Below are 21,973 nucleotides of genomic sequence, written 5' to 3' on the forward strand. Positions count from 1 at the left end.
GAGGCGGCGGGGGCCCCCGAGCGGGTCGCAGTAGCCCTTTGGCCGCCGAGGAGGAGGAGAAGGCACCCGTGGAACCGACGGCGCAGGTGCCGGACGCTGGCGGACGCGCGAGCCAGGTAACCTTAGAGAGGGACGCAAGCGAGTGCGGCGTCTACAACGCTCGGGGCTGAGGAATTGGCCTTGAGCCCTGGAGGCTTGTGGTGGAGCTAGGCTGCGGGGCTGTCAGAGTTAGTTGGGGGTGGGGAGAGGAAGAAGGAATGGGATTAGATTTTTTGCTCACTCTTTTGGTTCAGTACTTTGCGTGCATGGGAATGTCTTTCCCTGGTACCTGGGACTAGAGGATAATGGAAGTGGTCTTGACCTCTATGAGGATGCGCGTTTTTCCTAAGAACCACGCTGCGGCTCACCAGGAGTTTAACCCAATGGTTGTCCGTGTGTGCGTCTTCCCGGGAGTAAGGAGCCGAGTCAATGTGCACTCCAAGGCCAGCCAGCAGTCGGTCCCTCAGCGACCTAACCATCAACCTCGCCCGATTATTAGCATACCCATTATTAGCACACAGATAACAGGTACCCTGACAGTCTTGTGACCAACATGGTCCCTTTGGTTTATTGGTACAGCCTCTTTTGCAGCTTAACTTTTTTCTTTTAAACAAAATTCACCAAGTTCTGTAGATTGAAATATCTGGTGCTGCCCAACACTAGACCTCCTTATCCATAGTTCCTACCAGCGACTTTTTAAATTCCTTCTTGACCCAAATCTTAGTGTAAACTGGTATGGATCAACAAGTGTTCCTTGGGATATTTTGTGTGTGTGTGTGTGTGTGTGTGTGTGTGTGAGTGTGTAGTGGAGTCTTATGCAAAATGGAAATTGGGGCTAAACTGGTTTGTTTGCAGCACTTCAGAATCGCCCTGTTTGTGTAGGCAGTTGCCTGACGGGCTTCTCCACCCTCTGAGAGAGGGGTCGTTGTGCGAAGTTCTGGGTGATTCATTGTTATGCCGATCTGATCCCTTCCTCCTCAAGGCCACCGGAACTAAGGGGGATGGGGTTGGTGAGTCTTGGTGGGCTCCTGTCTTTTAGAAAAGTTGAAGGTTCTTCCTGCAACACTAGCTCTTTCTTCAGATCTGGGGCCTGTGGGGCCTGTCTCACCTGAGGAGGACTGCCCTGTTTCCTTACCTGGTTCTGAAATATATGGGGTTATAACCCACTGCTGGATGCTGCACTAGGTTATCACCCTGCCCCCCTCACAGCTGAAGACCAGCCTGTTTGCAAAGTGAGCTGGGTCGGGAGGGAGGGGAGGCTGTGTGCTCTTGAGGACCTACCTCCTAGGGAGAACCTGGACTTGCATGTGGGGATCAATTAGCTGTCTTAGCTGCCAGATGACTTGGTTCTGTTCAGTCTGGTAGTGACTGTTGAGACTTTAGAGTTTCCAAGCTATGTCCCCTTTGTCAGCAATGCCTCTTGCTTAAGCCTTGTGAGGTCCACAGGCAGGCATCCTTATGTCTAGTTTGTATTTATGGAAAACAGAAGTCCAATGAGTTAGGGGACTTGATTAAAGCCACACATTAATTAATGACAGAGGTGGGACCAGAATCTGAGTCTCCTGTCTCCTAAACTGGCTCATAAATTAAGCAATGGGCCCTTTACTCAGGCTGTCTGGACAAGCATACACCTGGGATGGGGTGACTCAGCTCCCCCCCTCAGCTTGTCTCCTGCCCCTAGGAGAACTGCTCTCTGGTGCTGGGTTTTTAAAGAGATTTTAAATTCATAATGAAGACCATGACTTTGGGGAAAAAATGGTCTAGGGAAACAATACCAGTCTTTGCGCTTAGCTACCTGGTATTTATCACTTACTAGCTTCCCTCCTTCCCACAGGTTTTTTTAATCACTCCAAGCCTCCATGTCTCCTAGGTCAAGAGGAGGATGTTGTGCTAGTTAAATGGGAAAAGCATGTGTGTGGTGCCAATAAGTGTGCCTGCCCCATAGGGTCAAAGTAGGAATTAAAATTTCATTCCATAGAAAGGGCTTAGTCCTGCATCTGTCTCAAGTACTTAATACATGTAAGCTTACTGTTAACTTGGAAGAGGAATCATACTTTACCCCATAGGAACATTATAGGTGTTTTTTCTTTTTTGGTTTTTAATAGATAAGTCTAATGGCTTACAGTTGAGTTGCAGGACATTCTGGTTTTAGTGTATATTTTTTCATAATTATTGTACACATGCAAAAAATATTTTGGAGTAGGGGATTTTACAAGTAGGTGTCAAAAGATGTACTGCTTTGGTCTCACCTCTTAATGGGGCTAATCATTATCTGAAAACAAACTCCTGGAATTCCCCAGGCCCAACAAGCTTCCCTTCATAACCACAGCCATTCACTACAACCAATGAATATGTCCTTCAAAGTTGTGCACAGGTTAAACCAAGACATGAACAGCTTTGTAGAGTAGGATGTTTGAGCATATTTAAAGATGCATGGCTGCCTGCAGTCAGCATCAGTATTTGAGAGAACTGTTGCTACTTTGAACCTGAGAGGGCTTGTGGTTTGTCTGTGACAGTGACCTATTACAGGACAGACAGGTCCCATCTGGGACCACTCTATTTACTGACTTTTGGGCTGCTTTCTTCAAGTCACAGAAATCTAATACAGTTAGTATTTAATTCTAAGAGTAAAGGGAAAAGATAAAAGTTCCTTGATTGTTAAAGTAAAATTTGTTTTCATGTCAAAATCAATAATCACTAATGCCTGAGATGAAACACAGATATTTGCCTGTTTTTAACTTACAGTCATGATACAGAAATAGTCTTATAATTACATTGTAGCTCAACAAAATTTTACAGTAAGCTTCTCATTTTGCTTACTAACAGACATTGTAAAGTGTTTATGGTCTTGCATGGGAAAGGAAGGCACAAGTTACTGTATTAATGTCATATGGCTGCTGTAGCAAAATGCCACACTTAAATAGAAATTTACTGTCTTACAGTTTAGGAGGCAAGAAATCCTCAAAGTGTTGGCAGCATTGGTTCCTTCTGAGGCCTGTGAAGGAGAATCTGCTCACAGATCCCTCCTGCTTTGGGGTGGCTTGCTGGTAATCTTTGGCATTTCTTGGCTTCAGCAGCATCACCTCAATGCCTACCTTCATCTTCACTGAGTTCTCCCTGTGGGTGTATCTGTGTCCAGGTGTCCCTTTTTATAGGAACATCATTCATATTGGGTAAGGATCCACCCTGACATCTTAATTTATCTAGTCACACTGGCAGTGACCCAATTTCCAAATAAGATTTCATTCTAAAGTTCTAGGAGTTCTGACTTCAGCATAGGAGGGACACAGTTCAACCCATGACAGTCACCATTGCCCTTCTGTCAACTCTTGGGGGTGTTCATCTTGCTTAGGCTCTAGCCATTAAAAGCTAAGTCACCTGTTTCTGGGATCGACTGATCTGGGTGTAGAACCATCTGTGTGTAGGACTTGGGACAAGCTCTTGAGGAAGTTGGCTTTTGCTGACTTGATGTGCAAACCTGGGAACCTTAGTTCGAACCATCTTTTTCTACTCAAACTTTGACTTCTATTGGCAGGTTACAGAGAAATATTTTATAACAACTTTTGAATCATTCCCCTCCTCACCATCTCCCCTGCTTCTGTGTTCAGGCAGTGTGAAATCAGCGTGCAGAGCCATGGTCCGGGGGGTCATGGTACTGACACTGGAGTCTGGCCAGCCAGGGTGATCTCAGCTCTACCATTGTCTGTGATAACACTTCATGTGTGTGTGTGTGTGTGTGCGCGCACACACACGTGCTCTGGATTGAGCCCAGAAATGTTTTACCACTGATATACATCCTCAGCCCTTTCTGTTTTTATTTTGAGCCAAGGTCTTCCTAATTGCTTAGGGTCTTGCTAAATTGTTGAGGCTGACCTTGAACTTGCAATTCTCCTTAGCTTTGCTGGGATTACAGTTGTGCCCCATCATTCTTATCTCTCTTGAGTTTTGATAAGAGTACCTGAGGGAGTTGTTGGAGAATCAAAAGAGATAGTGCAGGTCAAGTGGGCAGGGTTGGTATGTAGTAGACTTTCTTTTTTTTTTTTTTAAAGAGAGTGGGGGAAAGAGAGAGAGAGAGAGAATTTTTTTTAATATTTATTTTTTAGTTCTCGGCGGACACAACATCTTTGTTTGTATGTGGTGCTGAGGATCGAACCCGGGCTGCACGCATGCCAGGCGAGCGCGCTATCGCTGAGCCACATCCCCAGCCCGACTTTCAATATTAACTATTATTGAACTGAGAGCTCTATAATAACCTCTCCCCAGCTTAGTCCCGATCATTCTATTGCCAGGTGCAGATTTCTAAAGCACACCTTGGTGCATCTCCCCACTTCATTTGGGGATCCGCCTCTAGCTTCCTATCACCAACTAATTCTATATATTGTCATTCAGGGCTCCCAAGTGGCCCATTAACCCATTCCCCACCTGCCCTTGCTGAACTTGTTACCCTGGTGCTCTGCCTGAAGCCTACTTTCCTGCTCAGACCTTTTCTCCCTCCACTCCCCATCCCCATGCTACCTCTTTACTGTTTCCCTTGCCTAGAGTTCCTGCCTTTCATTCCTGCCATGCTTTCACTGTTAAATTCTCAGACTGTTCCTGTTCTTCCTTGGGCTCTATTGCACTCTGGAACCTTTTTTAAGACTTGGCACCCTCTACTTTGAACTGTGGTGTCTTGAATGTGGAAACTGGGTCTTTACTTTCCCTGCAGTAGCACCCAGGGCCAGGGTTTAGAGCAGAGGTCAGTACAGTTAGTGTCTGTTGCCCACTTATGTCCAGGGTTCCACAGGGGCTTTACAGCCCTTCCAAGGTTGTCACAACCCTGAATGTGCCTTGGGTCCTTCAGGGCCAGAGTTCCAACTAGAAAGTAGGTCAGACCTGAAATCCTGACCATTTAATGCCAACTACTTCAGTGGCTGGAGCAGAGGAGGGCAGACCATCAGGTTGGCATTATAATGAATCGGGTGGTGAAACTTGGGATTGCCTGAAGTTGTAGAGCACGGCAGTGACCTTGCTGGAATAGAGCAGGGCACTGTTCCCAAGCACGGAATAAACCACACCTCCCGCCCACTGCAAACTGCCAAACAATAGCTGCTCCCTTTCATGGCAGCCTTGTGAGAGGGATATTTCGTTCTCAATATCAAGTTGTTAAGGATTTACATTCATACTCAGGTACCAAGGCAGCTGAGGTACATGCTTGGGTTGCTTTTGGTCAAGTTGTAGGTGGTGCTTGGCAGAATATGGCCATGTCATGGAGGCAAGAAAAGACCTTTTGAAAGAGGCTAGAACGGAGTTTCCATCTATGAGTCAGGCTCCTCCAGACAAATAGAACCAGTAGAGTATGAATAAATAAATACACAAAGATTGATTTCAGAGAATTGGCTGACACAGTTGTGGAGGCTAGCTGTCCGAACTCTGTATAATAGTCAGAAGCCCTGGAAAGAGCAAGAGCTGGGATGCTGCATGCTTGAGGTGGAATTTCTTCTTCAGAGAATTTTGTTCTTAAAGCCCTGCAGCTGATAAGACGAGGCCCCCCCCAGATTATTGAAGGTATTTGAAGTCAGCTAGTTGATTGCTGACATTAAGCACATCTACAAATGTCTTCAGAGCAACACATAGGCATCTATTTAATTGAGGAACAGTACTGTAGCCTAATCACATTGACATAAAACTAAGCATCTGTACTCCACGTCCTTCTGATCGGTCATTCACTCCCAAATTGGCAAAAGGAGGATATTAACACCTTTCTTTGAGCCTTCTTGTGAGGATAAAATGACACAACATTGAGCCAGGTGTGTGATGGCACACTCCTGTAATCCTAGCGGCTGGGGAGGCTGAGGCAGGAGAATCGTGAGTTCAAAGCCAGCCTCAGCAAAAGTAAGGTGCTAAGCAACTCAGTGAGACCCTATCTCTAAGTAAATACAAAATAGGGCTAGGGATGTGGCTTAGTGGTTGAGTCCCCCTGAGTTTACTCAAAAAAAAAAAAAAAGAAAAGAAAAGAAAAGACAACCATATTGAAGGGTTGGTACCAATTCCTAGTGTGGTAATAGATGCTCAACTAATGATTTGCTGTTGCTGCTGCTGAGCCCTGGGTGAAATTGCCAGGAAACCCTTGCCTCTCCAGGAAATTGCAAGTGATTGCTCAGTCGTGCAGTGACCTGCTTTGGCCTGAGAGAAACCCTTCCCTCCTCAAGGGGGAAGTCACACTGGAAATGGTTAGATGAATTGGGGATGTTTGCATTAAGGTCTGGATGAGGGGGTGGCTGGGGCTCAGTGATAGAGCACTCACCTGGCGCATGAGGCACAGGGTTGAATCCTCAGCACCACATAAAAAAATAAAATAAAGGTCTTCATCTACAACTAAAATGTGTGTGTGTGTGTACATATACATATGTGTATATATATGTGTATACACACACACACACGCATGTAAGATCTGGCTGGGGAAGGAACACAAGCACCATCCTCAAATATCTGAAGAGCTGTCTTGTGAAGGAGACCCTGGACTTGCTGAGGAGGGAGAACCCAGAGCCAGACTGAAGCTTTCCTGAGGCTCAACTACAGGAGAGACTTCACCTTTCTTCAGAGCTTGCTTCTCCTGGAGTGGTCGGTGACTGCATCAGTCACCTGGGTGCTTGGTAAAGTGCAGAGTGCCAGGCCCACTCACACTTATTGAATCAGAGCCTCTGGGTTCTTGTGGTACCCCCAGATGGAGGGCTCCTGCCTTAGGGTTCCTCCCTCAGGAATTCCCAGTGTCCAGCATCACCTGGGTGGAGGGAGGGCCATGCCAACACCCCTTCTATGAATTTAAAAGCTTAGGATAACTAAAGGACTGGGCCAGAGGGACATGCTTGGGGAAAGGACCAGGGCTACCCCGAGTGTTTTTGAAGTTTAAAGTTGAAGCCCAATTTCTTTTTATTATTTCCCTGCATATTCCAAAGAACTTTTCTCTGGATGGAGATGGAGTAGGTTGGGGGATGTGGAACTGGCTTGCAAAAAAAAAAAAAAAAAAAGGTACTAATTATGAATGTATAACTTGCATGTAAATGCAGCTTTAAACTCAAATTCTAGAACTAGAGAGGCTGAGGGAAAAGTACCAGAATAGGAGGGAACTTTCTGAAGTATTCTATATTGTGGTGTGTCATGGGTTACATGGGTGCCTGCATTTGCTAAACCTTTGCTAAGGTTTCTGCATTTCTGCATGTGTCAGTCCAACCCCAAAACTGAAAGATTAATTGAGTGGGGAGGGGTGAAGTTATTGACATGAATGCTGGGTAATTATTGAAACTGGGTGATGGGTACATGGAAAGTTCACTATAGTACTCTGCATTCTATTTACGTGTGCTTGGTATTTTCTATAACATAAAAAGCATTGTGCATTTCAAGGACCAGGTAGCCTATCTGACCTGCTGGGGTAAACTGAAATTAAGTAAAAGAGATCCTAAGGAAATCCCCCATCCCTGGCCCTGGCCTGCAGGAGGGGTTACTTTCATGAGAAGCAGCCTCATTTCAAATCAAAGCCTTTGAGTTGGAGCTCAGGCCCAGTGTCGCAGGCACTGTGGTGCTGGTGGTTGGAAACCTGGTGGTGGTTTTGCCTGACCTCTCTTGGAGGGGAGTACATCAAGCGGGTATCTGTCCAGTTTATAGCTGCCTCCCTACCTCCACCAGGGATCTTCAGAAGTGAGTTTGGCTTATCACATGTCTTACTACAGAAAATTCCAAGCGTACATCACCAGTGGAGAGATGGACACTAGGATAATGACCTCCATCTCCATCATCCAGCTTCATCAGGTCCAGTTCATGTTGGTGTTGATTCATCCATGACTCCCTCACCCTTTCCTCTTGTAATATTGTGATTTTTGCCCCCCTGTGCTGGAGAGTGAATGCAGGGATTGGACCCAGGGCCTCCACATTTTGGATAAGCACCCTACCACGGCACTATGCCCCAGCCCCTCCGTGCTTCCTTGTTTTAAAATAGTCCCCAACATAATTTTTTATTTCCCCAGACATTTCTTGTGTGAACTTTCTGCAGGGACTTTCCAACTTTGATTCTTTATTACTACTCTTCCCACTACTTTCATTGGCTAGAAAACCTGCAAATATTTCAGTATATACTCCTGAAATGTGAATGTGAAGTCTCTTCTAAACTGTGCCATTAGCACACCTATAAGAAATTAATAACAATTCTTTAATAGCAAATATTCAGTCAGTGTTCCAAATTTCCTAATATTTCATGAATAGTCTCTTGTGGTTGGTTTGAACCATAATCCAAATAAGATCCCACCTTGAATTTTTGCCAGCTGTGTCTGCATAGTAAAGTAACAAACAGATAGGAACACGTTTGATCTGGATGGGATCCACTGTCCCACCACCACGGTTGGAATCTGTGCCTCAGTATGAGGGAGCAGTGTGGGTCATAGTGGTGACAGAGAGCAGAACTCCCCCAGGTGGCTCATGAAGAGACTGAAGTGAATGACTTCTTACCATGTGGATTAGGGCAGATGGGGGTGTTGGTGTTGAGGAATGTTGGAGAACCCTGGAGGAAGAAGTGCCCTGACCCGTCCTTTTCCACCCTGCAGTTCTGTTCCAGCCTCCTCCTGGTGAACTCAGCTGATTTCCAGCCAACTTCAGAACCTCAGATAGCAGGACTCAGCTTCCAGGGGATGTACATGGATCTGGAGGGACAGACAATACCCCAGTACTAGGGCTAAGAGCTGGCCATAGAATAAAAAATGCTTGCAGCCTGATCCTGGTTTTGTCACTCACTAGCAGTGTGACTTTAGGAAAATTGTTTAACCTCTGTCCTCACTTTCCCCCTGTAAGAAGGATGGTAACAGTACCTACCCTGAGGGGATGCTGAGCAAATTAGATGAGATAATGCCCATGGTGCCTGGTCCACAGTGAATACTCCATAAACCTGAGCTATAATTATTGTAAGCTGTTATTAAGAACCACCCAGGCCAAACAGGGCACTGTCTCGCTTTATCTGGCTTGTCTCTGTAGCCCTGATGATCCAGCTTGCCTCCAGCCTAGAGACCAGCCTCCGAATTCTTTGGCCCTAGTGTTTCCCTCTAATGTCACCCTACTCATAGACACCACACTGTTCAAGAGAAGTGAGAGAGAGAGGAGAGAGAATTTTTAATATTTATTTTTTAGGTTTCGGTGGACACAACATCTTTGTTTGTATGTGGTGCTGAGGATCGAACCCGGGCCGCACGCATGCCAGGCGAGCTCGATACCGCTTGAGCCACATCCCCAGCCCAACCACACTGTTCTTTGTCTTTGAAGGTTCATCCAACCCCAAAGGTCGAAGGAGGTCTCAATCTCTCCCCCCCTTGATGAGTAAATGAGAGGGCCTGTCAGTCCAGCTGGGACTGCTCACAAAGGGTGTTGTTTTCAGGAGCAAAGTCTCCACCCCATTGTTTAGGTTCTAAGGGCCCAAGCTGAGAGGATTCTGGCTCCTTGCAGAGGATGAGATGGATCAGTTCCCAGCCAAGAATGTGGTAGAGAGGACTTTTCCTGGAGGTTCTGATTCTCCGTGAGTCACCAGGGTTTTAGTTGTGATTAAGGGCCCCAACTCACAAATTTATGATGGCTTCCTATGGTAAGCGTGGAAACTGACTCTTTTTTTTCTTTTTTTTTTTTCCTTCTTAATTGGGTCCCAGTACCACAAGTGTAAAAATCACCTACACACAAATAAAAAGGAACTTAATGATGGGTTTAGCTTGCCTATTCTTTAAGAGCCTGGACCATAAACCTGCATCATATACAACACTACTTGTAAAATATCCATATATCTCAGTTCTGTGCCATTGAGTTGAGAAAACAGGAAAGAAGAGAACAGAGATAATAACTGCTTCCTACCAGGGGCCGGTATTGCTTTCTCTTGAAACTCCAGTTGAGTTATTGGCAGTCCGTCATTGATTTTAACTTCTCAGAATCAAAAAGGGGTAGTAACTAATGTTTATAAAGTGTCTTGATATGTATGAAGGCACTTTTTTCAACTAATTCCTTAAAATGGGAATTATTAGATAATACTGACCTCTCATTTCAGAGTTGGGGAAACAGGGTCAGAGAGGTTACACAGCCATTGACATGCAACAGGCCTTTTTACTGTCTGTCAGATCTGGGCCCTTGTAGCAATAGTTCATTTAAGGCTTTGCAGGCTGCAAATGATATTACAAATGCCACAGACCTTTTTCACTTTATAAATATAAATAATATAAGAGTGAATCCTACTCTTCCCTGCCTTGAGATAACTGGCATAGTTGGTTTCTCTGGAATGCAGACTTCCAGGCTAAGTTTAGTGTGCAGGAGGGAAAGCAAGGGTTCAGCTATGATGTGGACATGGTACATCAAGATGACCAGGCCTTTCTGCCTTGGCCTGATCAATACTGGGATGTGGAAAGGCATGATCTTGGGTGAGGGAGCTCTCAGCAACTGTAGGCCAGCTGCTCATGGAAGTCACAAGTCCTTCCTTGTAGGGGATCTGGGGTACATCCCCACATGCATCATGCTAACTAACTATGGGGATAATTTTTTCTTTTGTCTATACTTCTTGTGACATGTTCCTGTTTGCTTCCTAATATGTTCTCAGTAAATGAGAGGTAAATGAATACAGGAAAGACCATCTAAGATATTTATTCCTTAGGGCTGTGCAAGTTTTAGCATTGATCTTCCCTAGGTCTGTGGGATTCAGCCAACAGTTTGCAATCAGGATTCTCAATAGTTATGTAGGCTTCTCTTTCTCCTTGTGGCCTCATAGGCAAGGTGACCATATTAGACAGTTCTGGTTTACCCAGTTAATTATTAACAGCACCCTCTTATCCTCTCAAAGGTGAACTGGTGAACTTAACAGTTGTGATGGCCACTTATTCATAGACCCCCTGGAATGTCAGAGATAAGGGAGCCTTTGAGGAAACCAGATTATCAAGGTTGAAATGAATCTGCCCCGGGTCTGTCTGCCTCTCAGTCTTCTAGAACTGGAGAGAGAAGAGGAAATACCCAGAGGCAGCAAAGCATAAATACCTACCCCAACCATGACTTGAACTTAGTTCCTTGAACAACTCACTGTGAGAGCACTCAGGCTTTCTCTTACTATTTGAATCTGTCCCCCACTTTAGTCTAGAGCTGCCCTGCTGTCTTCATATTCAGACATACATTGTTATCTGTGGGGTTGTAGCTGCTGATGAGCTGCATTTTTAGTCTTTTAATTGTTGACTATTAAGAAAGAAACAGACCCAGGGTAAAGGGGTGTGGGGAAATGGTATGCTCAAATACTATTGAAGACAATGTTAAAATGGAACAGCCTTTGGGGGAGGGGGGTGGCAAATTGTCATATCCCATGAAAAAAAGTTGGAAAATTGTCAGAATAATTTCTTTGGAAAGCAAAAATTCCTAGTACAGAACTTATGGGAGAAAACTCTTTTAAGCTTTACAAGAATAGGGAATTTTTATGTTATATAAAGCTTCTCAGTTCCTTTTTCAAAATTGGCATGATGAGGATACCAAGACCTAAAAATAACACATTAAAGAAAACCACAAGTTACTCTTAGGAATAGTCATGAAAAATATTAAACTAATAGCAAGATACACAAAGAATATAGATGACAAACTTGTAGCCTCCTCATTGCCCCTCTCCACTTCCTATCTTCCTCAGTCTGCTCTGTTTTGGTGGCTTCTTTTTTTTTTTTTTTTAAACCCTTGAACCCAGGGGCACTTCATCACTGATCCACATCCTCAGTACTTTTTATTTTGAGACAGTCTTGTAAGTTGCTCCAGGTGGTCTTGAACTTGATCATTCTGCCACAGACACCTGAGTTGCAGGGATTACAGCATGCCCTGGGCTCCACCTGACCCTTCATATTAGGATTCCAACATTACAATTCCTGAAGACTCCTGGCGCCAAGCCCCACCTCGCTCTGTACTCTCTTGCTGGGAATATCTCATCAGTTCCTGTGACCCTGCTCCCCACCCCAACCTGTCTTGATGTGTCACCTTCAGGTCAGACATTTGCTCTGATTTCCAGATTCTTAGTATGACATTTCTACTTGTCTTTTCACATCTTAAATTGAACCATGTCCAAAATGGAAGAACTGTTTCCTATTTCAGCTGTTTTCCCCTCAGCTATCCCAAGTTATTCAAGAGTCAGATCTAAGAGTCAGTTAGTTCTTCCCTTTACCTCCTGTTTCTGTTTCAGAGACAAGCCCCAACTAACCTTTTCCCAAAATATATCATGGTTTTCCCCACTTCCATCTGTATCTGTCACCATCCCTTTTCAGACTGTCATCCATTGAGATCACCAGAGTAGCCTCCTTGCCTCTTTTCCTGCTTCCACTCTTGTGAAGACTGGAGGTGAGACAAGTAGAAATGACCTAACACGACTACTGATGAATGAGAAAAAGACTAATGTTTCATGGTAAAAATGAGCAAAAGAAATACATACACATTTAAACTTTTGAGACTGAACATCTTTTCAAACTTTAAAAAAAAAAAAAAGAGTACATATATCCTTTGCCCCGATTTATCTGTTGTTTAATTAAAGAGTGAATTAAAGCTATTATATCCCTCAATTCCCAGATACTTTAGTGTGTTTCTTGAGAACAATGATTTTCTTTTCTGTATCCAGTTATCAAAGCCAGGAAGCTTAACATGCATCTAAGATGATTATCTACCTTACTGTCTATATTCAGAATCGGTTGCCCATAAAGGTGCTTTATAGTTACTTTCTCTTCCGGATTCCCATCTAATCCAGGATCATACATTGCAATTGAGTTACTGTGTTCCATTAGTCATCTTTAGTGGAAAAGTTACTCGGTTTTAGAACTTCTTAACCTTTAGATTTTTGAAGAGTATCCGTTATTTTGTAAAACGACCCCCCAGTTTCAATTTATTTGATGTTTCCTCATAATTCGATTGAGAGTAATGAATTTTTGACAGGAACATAGAAATGGTAGTGTTCTTCATATTAGGAGTACCATGATGTCAGTTTACCCATTTGGGTAAGATGGTATCTGCCAGGTTTTCTTGTAATGTTTTTCTCTTTGTAATTAAAAATAATCTGCAGTGATAATTTGAGACTATTATTTAAGTATCTTGTTTCTTACCAAATTTTCACTCCATAGTTGTAGCATCTATTGATGGTTTTCTAGCTCTGTCATTCTCTTTCCATATTTATTGTTTGTATTCTACTGTAAGAAAACATTTTTTCCCTCATTTATTTAGCTGTTTATAGTTGAGTAGATTACTAAATAACTTTATTCAGTGAGTTATGATCCATTATTCTATTAGATTTTTAACCTAGTTTTAGCTTCCTGCATTGTGTGTTCTGGTCCTGTAGAATTTCTCTGTCCTTGGTCCTCCTCTCCCTGAGTTCACACACACACACCAAAAAAAAAAAAAAAAAAAAAAGTTTTCCAGACTAATGTTTACTTGATCCATTTCCTTATGGGCTTGATTTGTTACCTTTTTCTGTTATTTATACAATTTTATGTGTAACATTCTCAAGTTGGCATGTTGACATAGTGTTCATGTGTGTTGTATTAATTCAACGTAATACAGAATAAGGGAATCTTGCATTGTGTTCTAAAATTGATTGTGTGATTTAGAAATTAGAAGTTCCTCTGTCCACCAGCAGCAAAGTTAGCTGTGTTGGGAATCAGAATTTTTCAATTTGGTCATCTTCAAATTTAACAAACCTTGCTTGAGCAAAAGATAAAAGGTTAAAAAAAAAAAAAGTAGTGGCCAATTATTCCTTTTCCAGATTTAGAGAGTATTAGCATTGTAATTGCATCAAAGAACAATCCATCAGACATAGGATCCCTACCAAAGTCTTAGGATGTTGTATCTAAGAATTGAACATTCAACAAATGTCTGTTTGGGGTTTACTATGTGCTGGACACTAGGGTAGACAGATGGCATATAGCAGCCCCCAAGCAAACAAGAGACCCTCCCTCAAGAAACTAGCATCCTAGCAGGACAGACAAGACTGCTAACAAATTCAAAAATATCAGTTGGTTACTGAATTCTGTAGGGGTAGGAGACACAGAGCAAGGGAGGTAGATGTTGGACTGAGAGGTTTTTGGTTTTTGGTACTGGGGATTAAACCTAGGAGCACCACATACATACATTTTTATACATACACACACACACACACACACAAGAGGGTCTTGCTGAGTTGCTTGGAGCCTCACTAAGTTGCTGAGGGTAGGCTGGCTTTGAACTTGTTGGTGGGATTATAGGCGTGCACCACTGTGCCTGGCAAGAGATACTTTTTAATGGCATGGTTAAGAAAGAAAAGTGAACTTAGGGGTTGGGAATATAGCTCAGTTGGTAGAGTGCTTGCATTGCATGCACAAGGCCCTGGTTCAATCCCCAGCAACACACACACACACACACTGAATTTAGAGAACTGAATGAAGCCACAAGAAAAGGGGGTAGAGTTGAAGTCAGAGAGAGCACCTTGTAGGGCAGCCAATCCAAGGCTGCAAAGTGAAGGGGTCCTTGGTGGGCCTGAAGACAGTTTGGGGACATTGCTGTTTAGAGATCAGGGGATGAGGCAGCAAAGCAGAAGCCTTAGGGGATCTAGGAGAATAGGGGAAGAGGTACTTGGATACAAGATGAACAAACTGTTTCCAGGAGGAGGCAGGAACTAAAGTCAGATTTTGCTGGTAGGTCAAATGAAGATGGAGAACTGTTGGATTTGGGAGACCTTGTAGGCTGTTTTAGTGGAGTGGTGGGCAAAAAATTCTCATTGAAATAGATTTGAGAGAGAATACACTGAGTCCAGATAACTCTTTGGAGGATTTTGCTCTAAAGGGGAGCAGAAAAGTGGAGTGGGACCAAGGGTAGTGTGGGACCGATGGAAGGGGTTTTTACACATGGCAGGCATACATTAGTAGGCTGATAGAAATTGCCCGACCGGGCTGGGGATGTGGCTCAAGCGGTAGCGCGCTTGCCTGGTTCGATCCTCAGCACCACATTCAAACAAAGATGTTGTGTCTGCCAAAAAAAAATAAATAAATATTAAAAAAATTCTCTCTCACTCTCTCTAAAAAAAAAAAAAAGAAAGAAAAAAAAGAAATTGCCCAACTGATGGTGCACCGCTGTTGACACAGAGGAGAAGGGAGAGTAGCAGGTACAACTCAACTTACTAGCGGGATTATGAGGTGTATACACATGAGACTGTCTATGCTGGGAATCAGAGTCACCTGCAGTGTTGGGAGGGAAGCAGAATGTGTCCTGGAGTTTGTACAGATAGAGAAGCCAGAGAAACCAAGTGGGCCACCAGGATATCTGCATCCCTTTTCTGCTTTTTTCCTTGCTTCTGGCATCTGTGGATTTTCATTTCTTTGATCTTCACCTTCCTACCTCTCCCCCACCCCCCAACTTAAAGAATGAACATTTCTTTGGATTGGTGGTGGTAGGGGGTGCTATCCTTGAGTTAGTCTAGTTAGTGCCATGTTCCTAGAAGTCAAAAATTAAAGAGATCCTTTGAAAGAGTTTGAGAAGCCTTATTGTTACAGGAAAAAGATTAAAGAAAATTTTAATATCATAACTGAAATAAACAGTATGTGTTAAATTGCTAGAAGAATCTTTTTTTAAGTCTCCTTAGCAAATTAAAAAGTGGAAGGACTCATCTGAGTAAATAGTCATATTGATATAGTTCTGATTATAAAAGGAATACGTGTTTGTTGTATTCAATTACAGAAGTATGTATAGCAAAGTCAGTCCTTTCCCAGTTTGTCCCAACCCATCCTGCCTTCTAGAAAGAATCACAGTTAATAGTTTGTAAAATAACATTTCCCAGATTTTTTGTTTGTTTCCTTCCCTCTTCCTCTCTCCCTCCTTCCTCGTCCTGGGGATTGAACCCACAGCTTGGCATCTGCTAGGTAAGCACTCTGTGGCTAATCTACATCCTCAGTTCCTTTTATTAATTTTGAGACTGGATCTTACCAAGTTGCCTAGGGTGGCCTCCTGAGTTGCTGGGCTTTTAGGTATGCGTCACTGTACCTGGCCTCCAGGTTTTTCTACATACACAGGTATTTAATCAGTGTTTCTTTCCATTTAGCTGCTTGATGTGTTTTCAATAAAGAACTAAAGAAAAACTACCTAACTGCAACACTGATTTCCAGATTCAGTATGCAAATATTTTAAATTCAAGGTCTGTGTACACGCATATAATTTAAATTGTCCGTGTTGGAATAGCCCATCTCAAAATTAGTGCTTGTCCTCGTTTCAGAATTAAATGTTTCTTTGATACTGAAATAATGAAATGCCTGTCGTAGCATTTGACATAAGGGTTTATAAGATCACTAAACAATTAAGTGAAATGCCATTTGCTTATTTTATTTGGGTTTCTAAGCACATTGTTGGGTACTTTTTAGGAGAATCAAGTACCAAGAGAGAGGTATGAAGGTATGGATCACAGATCTGAGGAGGAAAAAAACGAGGAAAGGGTGTCCGGCCAGAAGGAGAAATTACAACAGAATAATGAAGATGAAAACAAAGTAGCAGATAAACCTGAGTGGGAGGCGGAAAAGACTGCTGAATCTAGAAATGAGGTGAGCACATCAGAATCTTCTAGTCTTGCCGTTTTGGCTTTTGTGTAGCTTTGTGGCACTGACAATTTACATTGAGAATGAATTTTGCATGTAAGTATGCTCCACTGTTACAAATCTGTCATATGAAAAAGTATAATTAGGCTTTAAAAAGAATCAGCTCACAGAATGTTTTCTCTGGTTAAACTCAAGATTTTGCAGTACATGCACACATACCCTCCAGCAACCTACTAGCAGGTTTTGCTCATTGTGTTTGCCAAGATAAGGGATAAATACATGACTGATATTCTGGACCCAAGCTGGCTGGATCCTGGAGAACAAGAAAGAGGACTAACCCTGTAGCCAAATCACCCTCAATTCCTGCTAAGGCTTGAGTCCAGATCTGCAGTCTGCTAGTGGGCCAAGCAGACCCATTGACATCCAGGAGCATATTTCATACTTCTGGTCTCTCTTCTAAGGGGCCAGGCCTGGTGGTCCACCTTATTGGCTACTCATTGACTAAACGTACTCTGAGAGAAGAGGTATAGAAAGATGAACTCTAGAAGCTTGGCTGAAGGGATGGGTTCTTCCTGCAGCCTGGTCTTACCCTCTTCTTTTACTTGGACCACATCTGGTTTCTATTCTGTCCTGCTGAGGTCCTGCCCACAAGCCTGACACACAGGTGCTCCAGAGACAGGCCTGGAGATTCCACAGACCTTTAGTCACATGGCATTTCTACCCAGAAGGAGCACCCTTGCAGATCTTGTCCTGATGGACCTTTCACCATGACCTGCTTCAGCATATCCCCTCCCTGGGAGGTAGGGGTTGACCCTGATCTGTGAACCCTCTTGGAGGATGGAAAATACCATGCCTGGCCCATCCCAGACAGTCCAACCTCACTGAGGTTTTGACCATGTAACATTACAAACATTACTTGATTTTTATGGAGTGAAATCAGAAATAGCTTTGTTCTCTTTGCCTACCCAGTACTCTTCCTGCCCCTTCCAGCCTGTTCTAACCTGTTCTAGGGGAACCAGTTTTTCCTTCCACTGTGGGTAAAATCTAGGGCAGGTCACATGACTTCTAGATAATTAGATTTTAAAAGTTCTTCTGGTCATTCTAATGCACCAACTGACAAAAAATAATCTAGTGTAGTTCTCAAAAATTTACAACCAAAATTTAGCTTCTTCCCTCTTCCCATCTCATCTGTTGAACCCACAAGGCTTCTAGTGTGGAAACGGTATGTATGGCCATGTTCTCTAATTCCTCAGTTTGTCCTCTCCTGCCTGTTAGGCTGTTTTCCCTGGGGCTGAGGATATGGAGTGGTAAGAATTCAGGAGAGGTTATTTGGCACCAACTGGGCATTGTTTCCCTTGACCTTGGGATACAGTTTCATTTCAGATTAGTTACTTTCATTTTGTAGATTCTTTGGGGAATCCCTGCTCTTGTGGCTAGGTGTCTTTCATCTGCCATTCTTTTGAAAAGGGCAAATGCATCTCCACCTCCAGCTGGTCCTCTGGATTCTTAAATATTCAGCCACAGCCTCTCCATCAGGCCCTATCAACCACTATCTGGCTGTCTAGCATGGGTTCCTGGCCACATGCTTTTTACACCCTTTGTATTTCTCAGGCAAGACCTGAGAAGTAGACTGCAGGGAGCACACACCAAGTTTGTAAGCAGTTCTCTCTGAGGCTTTTCTGTTCTTTAGGTAAGAAGGAGGGTAGAGAGATTCACCCCATTTTCATTCCCTAACTTCTTCAGCTTCAACTCATGTATGCCCTCCGTCTCAGTCTGGCATTTCATTTCAAATTTCTAAGCATTTGGCACCTGCCTGTGCTTTTCTCCAGCTGGTATTCTCCCTGACCCCTCATTTACTTATTAGACTTTTATCTTTCCTCAGGTATCTTTTGTGTGGCTTTACTACCATTGCCCACACAAGCAACATATGGTGATGTCAGTGCCTATAGACATATACTGAAAAATCCATATTTATTTTGCAGGAGACATCATTTTTTAGCCCATATTCCTAAATGAATGTGTGTGTGTGTGTGTGTGTGTGTGTCCCAACACTGGGGGTCGAACCCAGGGCCTTGTACATGTTAGGCAAACTTCCCCTGAACCACTTCCCTAGCCTGGGAGAGTATTCTCCCACCACTTATTTAATGGTTCCTGGTATATTTCCTCATGCTGTTGTGTACTTTTTCTCCTGAGTATGTGGTATGTCTTTGCCTTTACTCCCTCACTGGGTATCACAGAAAAGCAGGAACTGTTCAAGTCTTTGAATTAAATGTTAGCAATTAATTCCCTGCTAGATAAACAGTGGACACTCATTCAATTTTTAATTAGAAACAGTATCTCCCAAAGTTGCTTAGGGCTTTGCTAAATTGCTGGGGCTGACTTTGAACTTGTGATCCTCCTGCCTCAGCCTCCAGAGTTACTGAGATTACAGGTATGCACCTCCATGTCCAACTCATTAAATGAGTAGATAAAGCAGGGAGCTGAGTTGAAGAGAAGGTAAAATGTAATATGATGTAGGAAAACATCAGTTTGAAATATATTAATCAGGGGCTGGGGTGGTGGCTCAGTGGTAGAGTGCTGGCCTAGCATGCATGAAGCACTGGAATCCATCCTCAGCACCACATAAAAACAAACTAATGTATCCACCTAAAACTAAAGATACATAAATAAATCACCCAAAGAGCAAGGCATTTGTGCCCCAGGTCCTATCAGGCTCAGCTCCTCATCATTTACAGAGGTCTTTGTATACTATAAGTTGTACAACATTTTTAAAATTTATTTTTTTATTAGAGCTTTATAGTTGAATGTGGTTGGGGGTTTTTTGTTTTGTGGTGCTGGGGATTGATCTCAGGAAGCACTCTACCAACTGAGCTATATCCCCAGCCCTCCAACCCTTTCTATTGAAAGTCTCACTAAGTTGCTTAGGGCTTCACAAAGTTGCTAAGGTTGGTTTTGAATTTGTGATCCTCCTGCCTCAGCCTCCTGAGTCATCAGGATTTCAGGCGGTTAAGGTAGCTCTAACTAGTAATTTGCATTTTTAAAGATATTTTGTCAGGTGAGTGAATCACTGGCATTTCCATTCATTTGGATGACAACCCTAGAAGAATACCTAGGGACAGTGATAAAATTTACCACATGCTTTCTCTCTAGCTCCACTGCAGGCAGTTAATGAATTCATTGTATACGCAGATTAAATGGTTCAAAGACATTTTCTTCTCACTAATGAGAAACTGAACTGAACTTATGTGTATCCACCATGTTCTTTGAATATTCCTCGTGGTCTTTGTTCAAAATGCAGTGAGGTCTTAACCTAAAATGGAACTGTATGTTTTTATTTGATATGAGGATTAGAAGCAATTACAAGAATCTGACTTAATTTCCTGGCACTCTAAATTGAACTGAAGTACAGTATAAGTTGTCTTACAGATTAATATTTAAAAATAGCTCAGCCATCCATTTTTAGGTAAGACTTAAACTCAGGTGAACAAAATATATGTAAGTAGTTTGATTTTTAAGTGGTGGAGTTCTTTGAAATTAAATGCCTCAAAATTGTCCTCTGAGGTATAGTAGACCGAAAAAAGTATTGCTTATTGTGTACAACAGAACGCTTTCCACAGTTAAAATGCTCAATTAGAAGGTATGTGATGATGAAACTCTGGAAAAAAAATGAATTTTTGATATAGAGGTTATAACCTCTATATCAAAGAAAAGACTGAGGAATTAGCAACAACATGAAGCTCTTACCACCTTTAGGACCTAAAGGAATCTGAGGAGAAACAAACAGCTCAGTGAGAACTGGAACTGATGATTCAGCGAACCCTAGTCTTTAAGGGAATCACTCTTACATCTGTCTCCTGTTGGACATGTCACCCCACCTGGTGGGGGTTAGCCCTTCAGCTCTCAATCTCCTGGGTGCTATCAGGAATAATAAAACAAAACAACCAAAAAAAAAAAAAAAAAACTCATAAAACACAACATTGGCTACTCTAAAAGACCAGTCCATATTTCACTTTTAAATAATCCTTGAATTGTTTTTGCAGAGGCTGGGGTTGTGGCTCAGTGGTTGCACACTTGCCTGGCATGTGTGAGGCACTGGATTCAATTCTCAGGCCCACATAAAAATAAAATAAACGTCCATCAACAATTAAAAATATATTTTTTAAAAATTGTTTTTGTAGTAATCCAAGTAGATTTGTGCTGATGTTACCCATTCTCACTTGTGATTATCAGTAAATTTTGGTTGGGGCCAAAGAAAAATCCAAAGTTGGGGTCATTAATAGAATACTTCGGAGTATTAAAAAATGAGGTCTAGGAGTTGGGATTGTGGCTCAGTGGTAGAGCTCTTGTCTGGCATATGTTGAGGCATCGGGTTTAATTCTCAGCACCACATACAAATACATACATAAAATTAAAATTTCATCAACAATAAAAATAATTTTTGAAAAAGAGGTCTCATTTTAATAACAATAGTTTGGTTGGCAAATAAGTCCACAGTCGTTAAAACGTAATTTCCCAAAGAGGAGCAAGAAAAAATCTTTTCCACTAATTTAGCTTAAATAGTCCTATAGCATCTACAGACATAGAAAAATCTAATTTATCATGGGTCCTAAAAAAACAGGACTTAATAGAACTCGAGAAATTTCGCAGAAAAGGAAACTATGTATCTTGACTGATTTTTTTTTTTATTTAATTTTTTTTTTTTAGTTGTAGATGGACACAATACATTTTTTAATTTTGTGTGGTGCTGAGGATTTGAACCAAGTGCCTCACACATGCCAGGTAAGTGCTCTACCACTGAGCCACAACCCCAGCCCTGAAACTTTTTTTTTTTTGGTAGTGAGGATGGGCCTCAGGGGCACTCAAGAACCACATCCCCAGCCTTATTTTGTGTTTTATTTAGAGACAGGATCTTGCCGAGTTGCTTAGTGCCTCACTGTTGCTGAGGCTGACTTTGAACTCTTGATCCTCCTGTCTCAGATTCCCAAGCTGCTGGGATTACAGGTGTGTGCCACCGTGCCCAGCTCATGAATCGCTAGTGCCCTACCAGTGAGCTTGACTTCCAGGCCTCCAATTGGTCTGAATCTTCCAAAAAACAAATAAACAAGAAGAAAAAAAATATATATATAGGAGGGTAGGAGTGAAGCACAGAACATGAATACCTCATTCAGGACCATGAATTCACTAACATAAAGATAATCTAGCCAGGTGTGAAGGCACACACCTGTAATCTGGTGATCTGGGAATCTGGCAAGAGAATTGCAACTTTAAAACTAGCCTGTGTCACTTAGCAAGACTAAAGGGATAGGGCTATAGCTCAATGGTAGAAGGCCCCTGGGTCAATTCCCAGCACCTCAAAAAAAAAAAAAAAAAAAAAAAAAAAACCC

General features: G+C 42.6%; 1 protein-coding gene across 1 annotated transcript in view; it reads left to right on the plus strand.

Moving 5' to 3' along the window:
* Nucleotides 1-21,973, plus strand: part of Nfe2l3 (NFE2 like bZIP transcription factor 3) — a 35,564-nt gene that overhangs the window by 10,347 nt on the left and 3,244 nt on the right. The window contains exons 2-3 of the mRNA XM_048786304.1: nt 4-116; nt 16,419-16,595. Coding sequence (XP_048642261.1) covers nt 4-116; nt 16,419-16,595 — 290 coding nt within the window. The remainder of the gene's footprint in view (nt 1-3; nt 117-16,418; nt 16,596-21,973) is intronic.

This window comes from Marmota marmota, unplaced genomic scaffold (genome assembly GCF_001458135.2).
Source record: "Marmota marmota marmota unplaced genomic scaffold, marMar, whole genome shotgun sequence".
NCBI lineage: Eukaryota > Metazoa > Chordata > Mammalia > Rodentia > Sciuridae > Marmota > Marmota marmota.